General features: G+C 44.4%; 1 protein-coding gene and 1 long non-coding RNA gene across 5 annotated transcripts in view; one reads left to right on the top strand and one right to left on the bottom strand.

Annotated features, from left to right (window-relative positions):
* The window catches only part of LOC144929484 (uncharacterized), a 45,167-nt gene extending 37,570 nt beyond the window's left edge, over positions 1-7,597 (bottom strand). Inside the window, exon 1 of the long non-coding RNA XR_013634730.1 lies at positions 7,003-7,597. This is a non-coding gene — a long non-coding RNA (uncharacterized LOC144929484). The remainder of the gene's footprint in view (positions 1-7,002) is intronic.
* The window catches only part of DGCR2 (DiGeorge syndrome critical region gene 2), a 66,713-nt gene continuing 56,084 nt past the window's right edge, over positions 7,073-17,701 (top strand). For 3 of the 4 annotated variants that reach the window (XM_073312904.2, XM_073312903.2, XM_073312900.2), the window contains exon 1: positions 7,073-7,454. In XM_073312904.2, the coding sequence (XP_073169005.1) occupies positions 7,376-7,454 (79 nt within the window). In that variant the 5' untranslated portion in view covers positions 7,073-7,375. The remainder of the gene's footprint in view (positions 7,455-17,701) is intronic. The other variant, XM_073312901.2, reaches the window with a different exon arrangement.

The raw sequence follows: 17,701 nt of genomic DNA, 5'->3' as shown, positions 1-17,701 counted from the left end.
CTGTAAATACTATCAAAAGCTTTCTCAAAGTCTATGAAATTTATGTAGAATTACCATTGCCATTCTAAGCATTGTTCTATTACCTTTTGTAGAGTGAAGAACTGGTCTGTGCATCCACGCCCTTTCCGAAAACCTGCTTGCTCTTTTCTGAGAACGCTATCAACTGCCTCTGATATACGCTGGACTATGATCTTACACAATACTTTGCTTGGCACAGAAAAAAGCGTGAACTAATTAGCCTGCCATCAAATTAACCCTGTTTAATGTTCCGTGCTCAGGGTTGTCGCCATAATCCCTCTCTGAAGTTAAAGTGATGGCCTCAAAGATGGTCACATTAAAATGCTTCACTCCTCCTATGATCACTGTTCCTTAGGACTTAAAAGCAGCACAGACAAAGTGAGAGCCTAGGCCTTTTTCTTATGTCTGATATAACCACACTACAGATATATAATACAAGAAAACGAATGTTTTATAAAAGCAAGGGCAGAACTATTCGCACTTTGTAACTAGAGCTGGTGGGAAATTTCTGGACATAAGCATTTTTCTATAGGAAAATGTTGATTTGTCAAACTTCAAAACAGCCTGAGGGAAGGGGCAATTTCAACAACATTTAGTTTTGGAAAAAAAAATGGAAATGAAGCATTTTGATAAGGTCGAAATGTTCCATAATGAGAACATTTTGCTTTGAAATGACTTTTTGTTTTGAAATGTATATTACAAATTACAATATAAAATAAAAAGGAGTACTTGTGGCACCTTAGAGACTCACAAATTTATTAGAGCATAAGCTTTCGTGAGCTACAGCTCACTTCATCGGATGCATAGAATGGAAAATAAACAAGGTCAAAACAGAGACAACGCTTTTAACTTTACCAAAGAAAAACTTTTCAATTGATCCAAAACAGAATTTTGTCCAAAAATTTGTTTCATGGGAAATTTCAAAATGTTCTTTTTATTCCGGTTCTGAATGAATTTTGTTTTAAACTTCAATTTCCCGCAGAGTGGAAATTCTGGTTTCTGACCAGCTCTAATTATGACAGACGGGAGAATACCTTGTATTAATCTTTCACAGAGATTTAGATCAGGCTGGAGACTTCCTTTGCATTTCTTTTCATTACACACCTCAGCTAGAGCTGTCTCAGGTAGGAGAGGTTGAGCTCAAGATTAACTAACCAGTTTTTTCTTATTAATTCCTCTGACCTCCCAGAAAGCAAGCAGATCCTTTGTGTGACTTCAAGCTCCCAGCTTCACAGAGTGGATCAGAACAACTTAACGCTCTGGCTTCCAGCTCCCTCCAAATTGAATTTGGAAGCAGTTAAGTCTCCTGATAACTGATTAACGCAACATGCATCTGTGTGCAGCCATGAAGACACCTTGCAAATTTCTCTTTGGGCTGTACAGCACCCATTTGTAACATTCCTACATGGCAGTTAGGAATGTATCTATATCTTTATGCTAACGTGTGCTCTATAGATAGCATTATATGCTTCCAAGATAAAGATATACATTAACGTCACTGATTTGCTCTCTTGCTGCTTGGGAAAGCAGAAGGGGAAGCCTGTCCAACTGCCGGGGAAGGGTTAACCATACTTTGCTCAGTAGTGATACCTAATGGGGGTGATCTCTAAGGGTAGCTCTTTCTCCTAAAGGGCTGCCAAGCACTGGAAAAGGCTGGCCAAACCTGGAGTTTTAGAAGTTTCTGAGAATGGCAGTTGGGGGCAAAACAGTCTCTTGGGTTAGGCTATGGCCAGCTCCTGCCAGCAGAAACCAGCCTTTTACCAACCGAGTGATTTGCACTTGTTTATGTTACTACTGACTTCTACTTACTTAGGTGACAGAAGCTACTCTGGGAAAAGGAGTAACCTCCCTGATCACTTTATATCTACCTGCCAAATTGTAGCATGTTATTAAGAGCAGTTCACTATCTGAGATCAGTCTCTCCCATATTGCTTATAAACTAGGCTTAATGAGTCAGAGGGTGAATAAAAAGATACTGTTCTGTTCCAATAGATGTATACAAATATATTGGAACAGTATACACATAAGGTGAAATTCTGGCCCCATCAAAATCAATGGCAAAACTTCTGTTGACTTCAGTGGGGCCAGGATTTCACCTGCTCTTATGAACCAAAGAGACAATCCTGTATTCACTGGCCCTTAACTCTAAACAAATTATTAACAGACTAATCCTCAACAGGTCACACAAGCCCTCAGGCATTTAAACTGTTAAGAAACAGAGCTCAGGAATGACCTTAGTGTGGGTTCTGGAAGGTACTGTATAAAAAGCATAGTTATTTTTCTTTTTTTAGACAGGACCCGTAGCGTGAGGCATCTTGCAAAACAAAGGCAAACACTGGGTTCCTGCCTCAAGGAGCATGCAGTATGATTACAGATGTGATGCAAGCAGTGACAGTAACAAACCAAAGAAGTAGGATGGAGTGAAGAAAGAGAACAAACACAGAAAGCTTCATTAGAAAGGAGTTAAGGCTGAAAGTGGGTTTGCATGGACGGACTGTGCTATTCTGCAAACCGCTATTACTTTCCTTACAAATATGCCACATCTTTAAAACCCCCAAGCATCAGGCTGCCAGGTAGTGAACTTTGAAGTCAATTTTTAGATATTATAATTTTAAAATGCCTTTTCTGATCTCCACCCCCCCCAACATCTTAGAGAAACCCAAAGCAGGGCTGAGACATGGCATGCAAAGTTTCAAGACAATGGTTTATTTTGGCAGAGTGGGGGGTCAGTTTGAATAATTAGGCTTAAAAGGGAAACTAGCTTCTGCTTAAATATTAGGTGGTTACTGCTTCTCTATATCAGGATCACATGGTTACTCATTTATAATGTGCACACATCTTAATGGAAAGAATTAATTCATAATAACCTGCTGAAACTAAAACTCACTCTCCTCTCCCAGCTTTATAGGTTTGCAATTTGTTATACTGCAGGAAGTATGGCTGCAACCAGGCATTCCAGCCTCCTTCCTTACCAGCTTTACTAATTTCCAAGATGCTCTGAATTGCATAATTAGTTTCCTGTATATTTTCCTCTTTTCTCCCTCCTGGATGGGCTTTGACACCTGGGATGAACTGTCACCGCAGGTATGACAAAACAAACTGATTTATATGATTTTGCTCTAAAATGTAATGCTTTTTGTAATGATTGAGTCTACACATGCTGTGAAACTAATGCATTACGTGGCAGTGTTGGATACTTGATTGCAGTAATAATTATTAGCATGATTTCTGCGATGCTGAAAAATTATCTTGGGGAGTTGGCAGTATAAGCAGAGGCATGTGAGAACATGGAGTCATTCACTCCCATATTGTAGCTCAGACAGCATGGTGATGGTCTCCCTAGGAATACCTGAGAGAGGTTAGACAGTAATAATATTGTTGCCAATTGGCCAAGTGATAGTCAATTTCAGGGTGTAGCAGCAAGTCAGTTTCCACTGAGAGAGAAATTTGGATTGTGGAGTCAGGTATCTTTCCTGTGATTGATTTATTTTCAACATATTCATAAGTGATCATAAAGACTGGACAGGAAACTCCTCAAACCTCAGGTCAGTCACCACTAGCCAGGAACAGCTGCTTCCATCTCTGTTGATCCACCTCGGAAAACTGTGTTCTGCTCTAACCGTCCTGGAACACTTCATTGCCCTACCATGACCAGACCCCTGCTTGCGCTATCTGGGTGCACCTTAGTCGAATGCCTTAGCACCAACCTTTTCCATAACAATATTTAGCATGTACATTGTGTCATGAAACCAGCCCTTTACAAAAGTGGGAATTCTTGTTTCCATTTTGCTGACTGAGAAACTGAGGCCCAGAGGGGTAATGCTTACTTGCCCAAAGTCACATGGTAAGTCATTGGTAGAGTGGAGAATAAAAACCAGATCTCTTGACTCCTAGCCTGGTGCCCTATTCCTCGGCCTCTCTACTACCAAGTCTGGCTTGAGATTATTGGCGAGGAAGGTTGAACTGCTGCTGCTGCCTGTACTTTTCTATTCTCTAGAAAGAACTTAAATCTCGATGATTGTCAGGTTCGTACCTTTCATCATCACTAACATGGGGACAGACTGTGATTCCCTTACTCAAAGTGATTCACTGTTTATTTCATAAGGGCTACAGATGGCTTGTAGTGTAAGGTAGTGTTCACTGTGAGTGATGGCTGGCCCCTATATCACAAGCTGGCCCCTATCTGGAGTTAACATCTCATTGAATTCAATTATTTTTTAAAAATACAATCTTTTGCATGAAAAAAGCCATACAAGGTGGGACCTTGCTTTCAGATGTGTATTCTTCCAGCACTGGGGGCTTCTGAACAGCTGACTGTGCTCTGTGTCTTCAGTGCAATTTGTGATTGTCAGTGTTTACATACAAAGGTAATTCAGGGGATATTTGATCAGTAAACTGCAGCACGCTGTATTGCAGCAACTTTAACTCTTTGGTGGATACTGGAACCACTGTGCAGGGGAGACCTTGCAGAGAGTGTAAATGCCTTCCGTAGATAGCACCTTAGCAGGAATTGCCTGCATGCTGCTGCACAGGTGGAAATTCGGGTTGGCTGCGTGAGGGGCAAGACTGGAGCGCTAGTCTGGAGGATCTGCTGCTACCAGTACCACAACAGATCTTTCTAGGCATTCATGACTTGTACTATGACATAGTAACAAAGCTAGGCACTCAGATACCATGGTGATGAGCATGACATAAATGCCTAGATAGAGAGATGAGCTAGACTGTAAGCTCTTAGTGTTGTGTTTGGATAGTGCCTAGCACAAAGGGGACCTGATTGGGACTACTAGGTGATACCACAATACAAATAATAATAATAATGAGTCCTTCTCCATGGCTGATGGAGAAGACTACGTCCCTCTTTTGGGCCCAGGGAGTTCCCCAGCACTCCGATGTACTTGGGCTGGATTTGGACCTACAGAAGGGTTACTGAGGGACTAACTATGAAATGATTGTTTACCACCTCAAAGCTTACTTCACTAAGTCACTGATCTAATAGAACCTATATTAAAAATCATAGTGAAAAAGAAACTACATACTCCCCAGCTGATTTTAAATCAGATAGCTACTAGCTACAAGTCTTATTAGCAGATTTTTAGTTTTAGAGCGACTTTCATTGTCCTGAGAGAGATGAGGTGCTATCTCACTAATATCCTGGGACTGACATAGCTGCATTTCATTGTCCTTTTAATTTTTAAACACTGTTGTGTACAAAGCATCCCATTTGAAATGTTTGGGGGGCGGGATCTGCGCACCACTTCAAAGACCATTCATTTAAAATATAAGGGGGAGGACAAGGTTGGCTCTAGTACTGGTGCTAGCCAATCAAAGATTTGCACTCAGTGTAGATTGAGGGCAGGGTTACACTTGTAGATGTAGAGTGCTTTGAGTTAACCCAGCCTTCAGAGAGCACAATAGGGAAAGCACTGCAGTCTGTCCATACTGACAGCTTCAAGCGCACTGGCGTGGCCACATTTGCGGCACTTGCACCGGCATTGGAAGCGGTGCATTGTGGGCAGCTATCCCATCATGCAAGTGACTGCAACGTGCTTTACAAATGGGGTGGGGTGGGGTGTGACAGGGAGTGTGTTGTGTGTATGTGGGGGGAGAGAGAGTGGGTTTTTTGGGGGGGGGGGCTGAGAGCATGTCAGCATGCTGTCTCATAAGTTTATACAGCAGCAGACCCCCTCCCCCTCTCTCTCACACACAGGATTCCCCAGTAATGGTTGCTTTGTCTCGGAGCAGATAAGCAGCCGGCTGTCAGAAACGGAGCTTTCAAAGGGCATATCCACATTCCTGCAGTGATTCCAAAACAATGAGAAGAGTGGCCACTTGACTTAAGGGGATTATGGGACGTTTCCGGAGGCTGATCAGAGCACAGTAATGCAACACCTCGTCCACACTGACGCCGGGGCGTTTCAGCCAAGGCGCAACAAGCGTTAATCTTCTCGCCGAGGTGGAGTACCAGCAGCGCTGTAGCCGCGGAGTCAGAGCACTCTTGGTGCCTTGCCAGGGCGGCCGGGGAGTGAGCTCGTGCGCCCGGGGCTCCTTTATCGCACTGTAACTCGCAAGGGTAGCCAAGCCCTCAATCTTGGATTCTTAAGGTGATGAAGGGAGCCAGGATATAGGTAATAATATACAGGCACTCGATGGACGCAAGTCTCAATCATGCCTCTGGACTGATACTGCAAATGGTGCTGTCCCCTCTATTCCCCAGTCCTCTCCCTGTTTGCAGTATTAATTGACAGAGCCCCCCACGGCTGAACACTAGCGTCAGCTCCTAGGTTGTGTCCACAGCAGACTTCTTTCCCCTAAGCTTCCCCCTGTTGCAATGCCACCAGGGGTAGTAATGGCTGGAGCTCTGGTGAAGACAAAAAGAAAAGGAGTACTTGTGGCACCTTAGAGACTAACCAATTTATTTGAGCATGAGCTTTCGTGAGCTACAGCTCACTTCATCAGATGTTTACCGTGGAAACTGCAGCAGACTTTATATACACACAGAAATCATGAAACAATACCTCCTCCCACCCCACTGTCCTGCTGGTAATAGCTTATCTAAAGTGATCAACAGGTGGGCCATTTCCAGCACAAATCCACAAATCCACAAATGCTGGAAATGGCCCACCTGTTGATCACTTTAGATAAGCTATTACCAGCAGGACAGTGGGGTGGGAGGAGGTATTGTTTCATGATTTCTGTGTGTATATAAAGTCTGCTGCAGTTTCCACGGTAAACATCTGATGAAGTGAGCTGTAGCTCACGAAAGCTCATGCTCAAATAAATTGGTTAGTCTCTAAGGTGCCACAAGTACTCCTTTTCTTTTTGCGAATACAGACTAACACGGCTGTTCCTCTGAAACCTGTCATTATGCAAGGCACTGGTGAAGACAGAGAGTCCTACAGCCCCCCCCCCCCCCGCTTTTAACCCCTGGGTCCCCCTCACGCAGGTCAACGCCGCCACCCACGCGCCCAGAGCCGCTCGCCTCACCGTACTCAGGCGGCGCATCGGCCGATCCCCACCGGAAGCCCCGCCCCCCGGCGCTGATTGGCTGTCGGTCTTTGTTGTGGGGGGGGTGGGGGGAGCGTGCCGCCGCCGCCATCTTGAGCGGAGCTAGAGCCAGGCGAGCGGCCCACGGAGCCTGTTCCTGACCTTCCGGCCGCCCCCGCCAGCCAGTCTCCTGCCTCCTCCCGGCCGGGGCGCCAGGCCGAGCAGCCACAGCGGGAGCCGCCGGCTTCCAGCGGGGGCGGGCTCGGTGCGGACGGGGGCCCGAGCGGCCCGGCGGCGGCGGCGGCTCCTCCTCCTCCTGCCTCCTTCCCCCGGGTTTATGGTGCTGCGCTGGGGGAGGATGAACGGAGGATAAATGGTGCCCAAAGCGGACAGCGGCACCTTCCTCCTCCTCTTTCTCCTGGTGCTGAGCATCACCGAGCCGCTGCGGCCAGGTACGGGGGCCGCGAGGGGCCCGGCGGGGGGCGGGGCCCGCGGGGGGACCCAGGCGCGGGGCGAGGGGAAAGGTGCGCGTGAGCGGCCCGTAGTTGGAGCAGGGAGCAAGGCGCCGGGAGGATCATGGTGGTGCAATAGGGCCACCAGTGGAAGAAGAGGGCCAGGGAGGGGCTCAGGCGGTTGGAGGGCAGGGGGGCGGGCTGGCCCTGCCTCCAGAGCGGGTTGGGGGGGGTCACGCTTCTCCTCAGTGGATGCATGGGGGGGGGGGTGGTCCTTGTAATGGTCTACTTGGGGGGAGGCGGGGAGGAGTAGCATTGCACACGGGGATGGTTCATGTGTCGTCTTATAGGTGAGGACTCTGCTGCTCAACGTTTGTTTGCAGGTTGCGCTCGTAAATTGTGTTTCTGCTACCGTTTCCAGGAAGGGGGACTGTGTAGCTGGCCTGCTTCTGCCCCCTCACTGCATTCAGGAGTGGTTTGCTCCCCTCGTTCCCTTATCCCATACACAACTTCATGTTGTAGTGGACCTTCATTAGCAGCTGGGAGTTGGATTGTGTTATTTTACAAAGTGATTGGTTGTTGTAGCAAATATTTCGGAGACTATTTAAGTGATTTTTCAAGTTGATAGTGTTCTCGGTTGTCTGAACATTTTGTACGTACTTGGGAAGTTTTGTTTTAATGAGCAAGAATTTTGTTCTAGCTGGAAATCATCTACTGTCTCATAAGACGAAGCACGCTTTTATAGAAAACTGAACATTGTTGAGGTTGTTTTAGAGGAATACATCTGGGTCAAAATTAGTTTTTATTGTATGTGGGTTGCTAATGTGGCCAAGAATTGAGAAAAGTTCATTTTACCTCCATCTTGGGGCCTTGAAGCTGACCTGAAATTCAAGTTCTTGATGGAAGAACCCTTGTTGTGTTAAATTGTGCATGTGGATTATACAGCAGTCTTCACTGCTAACTTTTTAGTAAATGATGTTGGCTGTGATTGAACAAGGGGAAACTTCAGTCACTCAGTTTATGTTGGTGGGTCTTCTTGATGAGATTGGCATTATGTGGATTGGGAGTTAATAATTTATAACCTTGGAAAACTTCAGTAGCAAATATGTAACTGTTAGTGTTGAAAGATCTCCATGCGCTACTGCAGTGTGATTCAAAGTTTCCATGCTTTCTTTTCCTACCAGAGTCCCTAAATTCCATTTGATCACTTAAAGGATTCTCTCTTCCTTGACCCCTCAATCCCCATTCCCTGGTTTCCCAGTTCTGTTTGGGTAGTGGTTGTATTAAAAATGAGGTCAGTGGCTTTTTTAAATGGAATTTGGTCAGCTGGGGAAGCTAATGATCCAACCAGTGGACCAAATTCAGTGACAAGTCCTGGTCATGTGCCACCTGAGGCACGTTACGCATACGCTAAGAAGTGACTCATTAAAATGTTAGCCAAGATATAGACATCTGAAAGGTCATTACTGTTCACTTCTTGTAGCTGCTGTTTATCTAAAAGTACAGTCCATTTGTATTCTTATTCATGGGTGTCATGGCAGAGCTCTCTCAGCAAATATTGACACTAGAGAGGAGCTGTAGCAAGGCATAGGTTGAGCCAGGACCCTACTGTTTAGCATTAAGTTCATTCTTGAATGTGGTTGGCCATTTTTGAACTGAGATAAAAAGGGTAAAGTTGTAGTCCTAACTTTGAATCTTCTTGGTTTTGCTTGTTTGGATCATAACTTCAACTTTCAGACAAATTGTTTTATGAAACAGTGACGTTGGGAGACCACCTTATGAGACAGTATTTCCCAAACACAGTTAAAACATGGCTGGATCAAATAGTGTGGTCAATCCCACCAACACAGTTCAGTGCCATGTTGTAACTGGGTTCTCATGTTGAGATTGGTTTTATAGTGTAGTAGGAGCTTATGCTTTAAATAGTAAAAATAACAGAAATCTTGTATTAACATTTCTGTAGTCATAAGTTTTCTGCATAGGAGAATTGCTGTTTTAAAACTAACTAACAAATTAGTTGGCAGATGATTTGATTTATATCCAGTCTTTTTACTAAGTGTAGTCAATAGAATTTCTAATTACAAATGCTCTATAGAGATTCAGACTTTCTACATACTCTTGCAGGTTGTGAAATTTGACCCTAAACACTGATGGAGTGAGTGTCTGATCATTGTAGTCTTTTAGAAATTCGTGAAACGGAGTGATCCATATTGGATAAGACCATTGGTCCATCTAGTATGACATCTCACCTCTGTCAGTGGCCAATCCCTCATGTTTCTTAGGAAGTTATGACGTTCACTGCGGTATGTTGCACTGTTGCAAGCCACTTCTTACATTGATGCAGTATGTCTACTTCAGGGAGTTTGTGCTGGTGTAGCTACACTTGTGAAAACATCCCCCATGTAGACAAACCTTAACTCCCCTTGTCTCCTCTTCAGGTCAAATAACCCTACCTTTTGAAGGTGATAACACAAAGGTTCTCCTATACCAGAGGTGGGCAAACTACGGTCCGCAGGAGCCTCTTGCCCGGCCCCTGAGCTCCTGACCTGGGAGGCTAGCCCCCGCCGTTCCCCCCTCCCCCGCAGCCTCAGCGTGCCATGCTTCTGGTGTCGTGTATTAAACTGCTCCGCGTGAGAATGGTAGCAGTTAAGGAGAGCAATTTACTGCACTACACTGGCGCAGTGCTCTGGGCGGCACGGCTGTAGCGCTGCCAGCCACTGGTGCTCTGTGCTGCATGGTAAGAGGGCAGGGAGCAGGGGGGGTTGGATAGAGGGCAGGGGAGTTTGGGGTGGTGGGCAGGAGTGTGGATGGGGTCAGGGCGGTCAGAGGGTGGGGAATGGAGGGGCAGTTTGAATGGGGTGGTGGGGGGCAGTCAGGGGCAGGGGTTCTGGGGGGCAATCGGGGACAGGGAGTTGGGGTGTGTGTGGATGGGGCAAAGGTTCTGGGGGGGCTGTCAGGGAACAGGGTGAGGGTGTGGGTTGGATTGGGCAGGAGTTCCAGGGGGGTGTTGGGGCAAGAAGCACGGGGGGGGGATGGAGGGGGCACAGCCTCCCCTAACCGGCCCTCCATACAATTTCTGAAACCCGATTTGGCCCTCAGGCCAAAAAGTTTGCCCGCCCCTGTCCTATACCTATAACCATATACATTTCCCCCTCTCTAGACTCTGATCTGTTGTTTTGAAGTAATCAAAATCAGATACAGTATTCCAGACAGAATGTGCCATTTGTTGTTTGTGGAATTTCTTAATCCGATTGTGAATATACCCAAGCATCCTATTTACTTTGCATGCTAATGCTGTGTAGGCAGAAATCTTCATTGAGCTGTCCATGGTGACTCCCACGTCTTTTTCTCAGAAAAGCCCTCAATTTCAAAGCCTATCAGTATGTACAAGAACTCTAGACTTTTTGCCAGTGTTGTTTTCTTTACACTTAATGTCTTCAAATTACCAGCCACAAATAAAGCTAAAACTGTAGTTGTGTAAATGAAATAATCTTGCTGTATCCCACTTGTATTGGATCTGATAAGTCCAGAGATGCAGACTGGAAAAGACTTGCTCACTGAAGTGAAAAGTGTGTACAAAGTTCACTTCATATTGCCTTACAATCAAAGGTGTTGGAGGCACAGTGCTTTTATTGGAAGTCAATAACAGGCTAGGAGATGCATGTTCTGGGCTAGACCCACCTATATTGGGGTGGGGTGGCAGTCCTGGAAAGGTTTTGGAACACTGAGGACTATTGATTTAGGAAGGATGGCTGCAGCTAATGTAAGGCTGTTCTCAAATAACCAAAAGGGCGGTTACAGACAATCTGAGACTTCCTGCCTTGGGCTGAAGGTGCTGCTTGCATAACTCAGTCCATTCTAATCAAGCAGCTCCGTATGCTATCATGTTAATTCTAGACTTGCCTTGTGCCCCTGTTGTTGTTATACTATATTTTAAAAATAAAGACTAAAACTTTCCTTATTTTTTCCAAGCCCTCACAAGTGCATAATCTTTTTAGAGCAACCTCACAGAAAATAGTTTGAATGGATCTACATCTTGTAACTGGTGTGTTTGTTTTTAGCAAATTAGTACTGAGAGCAAAGCCAATTAGCATGGTTGATTTTTTTTCTTCTTCTTTCTTCCTAGGGTGGTTATAAATGTATTCGTTTTTTAGGCTATTGTGGTCACCCATGCCTTCATCAGGCACTCCTAAAGCACTAGACGTTTGGCCTATCCTTAGACACTTGGGAGGTTTTCGAAGGCAAAACGCAGTTGGGTGCCTAACTACCATAAAATTCCATGGGAGTTGGGCACCTAACTGGTCTTTGAGACGCTCAGTTATTTTGTTGTACATTTAAAAAGTGAGATTCTATTTTTTGATCATGAGAATACATTTTAAAAATTCTAAAATATTAGGTGTAAGACACTGATTAAGTATTCAAGAGGCATCGCTTTTTTGCTCTGGACAGTTCTTGCATTATTGGCTGTATATTTTTAAAAGCTGAGGATGTGGACTTTGAAGTATGAAATGTCAGAATAGTCCATTTATTAGGGCGGTCAAACGATTAAAAAAATAGTCGCAATTAATCGCAGTTTTAATCACTCTGTTAGACAGTAATAGAGTACAAATTTAAATTTATTATGAATATTTTTGGACGTTTTTCTGCATTTTCAAATATATTGATTTGAATGTCAACATAATACAAAGTGTACGGTGCTCACTATATTCTTTTTGATTACAAATATTTGCACTATAAAAAGATAAGAAATAATATTTTTGAATTCACCTCATTCAAGTACTGTAGTGCAATTTCTTTATCATGGAAGTTATGAATGTAGAATTTATTTTTTACATGACTGCACTCAAAAATAGAACAATGTAAAACTTTAGAGCCTACAAGTTGAAGCATGAAGGGGCATACGAATGTTTAGCGTATCTTGTATGTAAATACCTTGCAGCGCCAGCTACAACAGTACCATGCGGATGCCTATTCTCACTTTCAGGTGATGTAAATAAGAGCGGGCAGCATTATCTCCCATAAATGTAAACGAACATGTTTGTCTTAGCGATTGCCTGAACAAGAAGTAAGAGTGAGTGGACTTTCCAGAGGAAATAATTTAATAATGTTAAAATCTTGTGTGCCTGAGCTAATTAGCATTAGTTACAAGACTTTCCAGTGCAGGTAATTTAATTAAAACTTGATTTCAATCTTATGGTTAGCTGTGAGATTAAAATTTTGATGTGCTTTGATGCAAGGTTACTGCAGGTGGGTGAATGTTCTGCTGTGGTTTGCCCTATGCATATGCTGACACATGACATGCATTTAAATCACCAAACGTTTAATTGTCTTCCTCTCCCATGTCACAGTACAGTTTTATAGGTCTTAACATCACTTTTATAATTTGACATTTTTGTATTTAATGTACTAACGCTAAAATGTCATAGACATAAAATACAGAATTGATCACTTTCTTAGATGAAGAAAGCTAATCGCAAGGCATGTTAAAATTGTTTATGAATGATCACTCACTTTTGTTTATTGAATCTGTGTAGAAAAATGCCCTTTTTTGGCTGAATGGTTTTTACCCTTTCTTTTCCAGTAGAATTAAATATGTTCTTCAGATACTAGCCAATCACAAAATCTGCCCGGAGAAGGATTCTTCCTTCGTTTTACTGTTTGTTTTAGGGAGGCCTCATTGCCAAAAGCAGCATTTCTCAAACTGGGGGTCCCGTCCCCAAAGGGGGTTGCAAGGCTATTTTAGGAGGGTCATGAGATCACAAAAAATATTGCTGGAGGGAGGGAGGTACAGCACAGAGATGATGTGTGGGGGGCTATGCAGGGTCAAGTGCCTCCCCCTGAGATTGGCCTGCTTGTGGGGGAGGGAGAAGTGCCCTGTCCTCCTCCCCCTGCACTTGTCCCCGGCACACTCAGCCCCTGTCTCTGGCCATGGAGGGAAGGAGGGGGCGGGATCAGTTGCTTCTTACGCTGGCCGCTCTGGGTTGCTGCTCTGTGCAGTGAAGCAGCTGCCTGAGAGAGCCCAGTTGGGGCGGTGGTCCACCCTGCCTCCAGCCAGCTGCTGGGGACAGGGGCTGAGCAACCCAGAGGCCCCCCTCTCCACCAGCACATTTCCGGCCTGCTTGGCCCCTGTCTCTGGCAGATGGGGAGGGGAGGAGGGAGCGGGACGCCACTGGGCTCTCCAAGGCAACTGCTGCGCTGCACAGAGCAGCAACCGGTGATGTAAATAATGTGTAAAAACAGTAACCATGTAACCAATTAAAGTTCTATTGGTTACACAATTAAACATTTACCAGGGAACTAAGGGTGGGGGGTGCTGCAGCATGGGGGTCCCCCACCCCGCATCCTGGCAGGCTCAGGGTCCCAGGACGGGGTGCAGGCCTGGGGGCCTAACTGCCGGCACCCCAGGTGTGGATCCCGACAACTGGCACGGACGCCAGCAGCCTGGAGGGATCCTGGATGCCAGGTGGCAGCAGAGCCCTGGCACGGGGCAGTAGCTGGGATTTTGGGGTGCGCAGGGATGCCAGGCAGCAGCAGAGCCCCAGGGGCACAGGGCTGACAGCTGGGAGGGACCCTGGATGGAGTTTAACAGTTAACAGAAACTGATAAGCATCAAGCTTATTGGTTAACAGGTTAAACTCTTACATCCTTAGCAGTGACTGGGAGCTGCTGGCTTGAGCCACCTGAGAAGTCATGTGTCTTTCCTGGTTGTGCCCTCATTTGAGGAGGCATGAGTTGTCTATGGTACAGCAGCTGCTGCTCTCCGGCCACCCAGCTCTGAAGGCAGTGCCGCCACCAGCATCAGGGCAGAAGTAAGGGCTGGACTTTGCTAGGGGGAGATCAATTCTACTGCAATCAATGCAGGAGGCATTGATTTAGCAGGTCTAGTGAAGACCTGCTAAATCAATGGCAGAGTGCTCTTCGGTCAGCCCTGGTACGCCAGCTCTCCAAGAAGAATAAGGGAAGTCGACTGGAGAGCGTCTCCTGTCAATCCAGCTCAGTGAAGACACCAGGTTAAGTCAACCTACGCTACGTTGACTCCAGCTATGTTGTTCATTAGCTGGAGTAGCATAATTTAGGTCAATTTACCCCTGTAGTGCAGTCAAGCCCTGAGGGTGGCAATATCATGAGTGTGCTCCTGTGAGTGTGTACAGTAATTTGCTATGGGGGTGGGGGGGGTGGCGGTGTTGTCACAGCCTAAAATATTTTCAAAGGGGAATCAGCAAAAAAAAAAGTTTGAGAACCCAGGCCTAAAGGTTGAATAGGAGACAAGGTGTCAAGACATGGGTACTCGTTCCTCATTTTGCTGCTGATTCACTATGACCTTGGGAAAGTTGCTTACCCTCCCTGTGACTCAGTTTATAGATGAGGAAGCTAAGAGTAATAATACTCATTCTGCCCTGTCGAGTGATTTTGAGCTCTTTGGAGAAAGGCATTAATTAAATGCATAGTATGCCACTGATGGGAAAGCAGAGCTTGAAAAATCCCCAAATATCTGTTAGTTAGAAGGTGGTATTTAATGACCAAATGAGGACATGCAAAATTGGGGTAGAGGTTGGGGGATCATTCCCTTGACGGAAAATCAATGCAAATGAGGCTGCAAAAAAAGCCAGCTCTGCGCTGCACACTGAGGGTGGCCTGTCTTTTGTATCAGCCTTGGCTATTTAGTTTTTAACTTTGGAGCTCTTCAGGCTCTGCGTGGGAGAGTTTCTTTGTTCCCTCTTCTCTATCTCCTTGTTAGCTTTTCATGCTGATGGAGGTGGGCCTGCTCCATATTTCCCTAGTCTCCCTCATCTTTTTCGTCTGCTTCTCCCTCTTCCAGTCTGTTTTGTACTTGCCTTTCGAGTCACTTTTTGGCACCAGCTTTTCCTTTGGTTTTCTCCTATAACTCTTCCTTGTTTGTTTTTTTTGGATCTGCCTCTTCTCCTTTTGGTGTGATGTGTATAAGGGGTAAGAAATCAGTCAGATCATGTACTGCTGCTTGTGTAGCTGGCAAGTGAAACTGATCCAGCTGCAAATTTTAGCTTGCTGCTCCTGCCAGTGTAGCAAAGGGACAAAATGGAAAAGAAAAATACAAGAATTGTTAATCAGTTTCAGTGTAAAAGTAGCTATGAAACTGACATACTACTTATAACTTTCATTCCTCTGCTCTGGTGTCTCAGCAAGAGCAGCAAAGTAAAATTTGCAAGCACCGATCAGTTTCACTTGGCTGCTGATGGCAAGCAGAACAAGAAAGGAAGATCACAAAAAGAGAATAGTCTCTCATCAATCCTTTCAAAAATGGGAGAGGAACTCAAAGAGAACATCATTGGTTAACAACATGGACATACAAAACAGACTGAGGGAAGCAGAGTAAAAGTAAATGGAGAAGGTAGGAGGTAAGAAGGTGACAGTCTGAAAGAGGATTATGAAAATTCTTTTCTTTCCAGTAGTCGGGGTGCAAGGGTAAACCCCAATTCAAGGAATCTTACTAGCTAAGTTTGATATGAAAGATGGAGAAACCCATAGCTAGGTCCCCACTCAGTGTATGGAAAAATATATAGCGTTAAGACTTGAATTAGCAAATCGATTCTCTGGAATTAACCTTGTCCTTTTCTTGGTTTTGATCTTTATTTGTAATGCAAGAGTTGTAACTAGCTCTAGAATCTGTTTTCATGAGTAATGACTCTTAACTTCTGAGCTCTCTTTCTAATATTAATTAGACAGTTTGTTGTAACTTAATCAAAGAAGTTTGTCGTTATCCTGAGAGATGATTATAGCTGACATTTTCTACCAAGTTTATTAATTGTAGTAAAATTTCTGTTTATATTGTATATGGTTATGCTTATCCAATAGAAAATTGTCTACTTCATTTATCATCTTCTCATTATGGTATACAGAATATAGAAATAGCTCAGTGCCAGGTATAGTGTGGACTAAATAAGTGACTGAAAATTAGTGTTTATAAAGTGAATTGAGTGTTCATGAAAGGTGCAAGATTGACCGCCCCAGAGAAGGAAATATCCTATCCTCTGAAGAAGCAGAGTGTGTGGAGTGGCAGACATAACGCAACACAACTGCTTTGCCAGTGTGCTTCTCTCCTAATCTAGAAAGATCACCTCTGCTGGTGAGGTTTGTTGAGATTCAGTGCTAACCATGCTTTGTCCTCTGAGATGGTCTACAAGAGAACCAACTGTGGTGGTAGGTTTTTTAACATGGACACTTATTCACTGGGAAGTGGACTAAGCCCCCAACTAATTTGTCTGTTGGAATAACTACTGGATTATAACTGTGTTGCTAAAAACCTGGGCTGAAGTTTAACCTGCAGCCTAGAAATGGTACGCTCTGTTATCTTCCAAGCCAGCGATTTCCGGAGACTTTCCGGGTGATGTTTTAACTTATTGTCTCTTAACTAAAAAATCAGTCTGCTAACCCTCTATCAGGTAACAGCATTTTAATGATATTTGTGAATCATATGGAACTTTTGAGAAAATGAGCTAGATATTGTAGAACAGGACATCATACAGGACTTGATGCCTATTAGCACAGGGTTTTTTACTCTGGTCACTGTGACGCCCTCCGTTCCATTCAAGTCACAGTTGTCGTGTTTATTGTTTATGGTACTTAAATGAAACATTAAGCCATTGCCTAATTAATAGTTTTTTTGAAATTGACTAACTGCTAGGCTTGGTCATACAGAAGAACAAAATTAATGAATATGTTCAGTTAATTTTACTGGCATTCATCCCTTCGTAGTTGACCATTTGTAGAGATGGTTGACCATTGCAAAGTGTGTCTAATCAAATATTCAGTCAATACTGATGGAATTAGTCAAAATTTATTCATCAAATGCTATTTGGCTGTACTTACTACATCTCTCACTTCTGTGTCTTGGCTTCCTGATTTCAGTCCACTGCTTTTTTTCTTTTCTATAATGGATCACTGTCTCTCTTCTCCTGAGTTGTCGTCTACTCTCATGTGCGCTACCTGCTTGCCATGGTCAACCATGCCTTTCTATCCATGAGATAGGACTACTCTATGCACTCTACATTGCGCTACACCTTAAGAGAATTTGGGAAGTGAAGCTACTGAAAAATGTATCTACGTTAAGTGATGTTTCTCTTGGAATGCACATTGATTCCATGTTCTGTACTGGCTGACACTGTGGTTTTTGGATGGAGTTTAAGGTGTTCTTTTTGAATTCTGAAGCCCTGAACGTTTTGGGTTTCACCCACCTTAGGGTATGTCCATAAAGTGATTGCGGCTTGTAT

Source organism: Lepidochelys kempii, chromosome 15 (assembly GCF_965140285.1).
Source record: "Lepidochelys kempii isolate rLepKem1 chromosome 15, rLepKem1.hap1, whole genome shotgun sequence".
Classification (NCBI taxonomy): Eukaryota; Metazoa; Chordata; order Testudines; family Cheloniidae; genus Lepidochelys; species Lepidochelys kempii.
The sequence above is the reverse complement of the archived record's forward strand: the minus strand, read 5'-3'. Positions and strand labels throughout refer to the sequence as shown.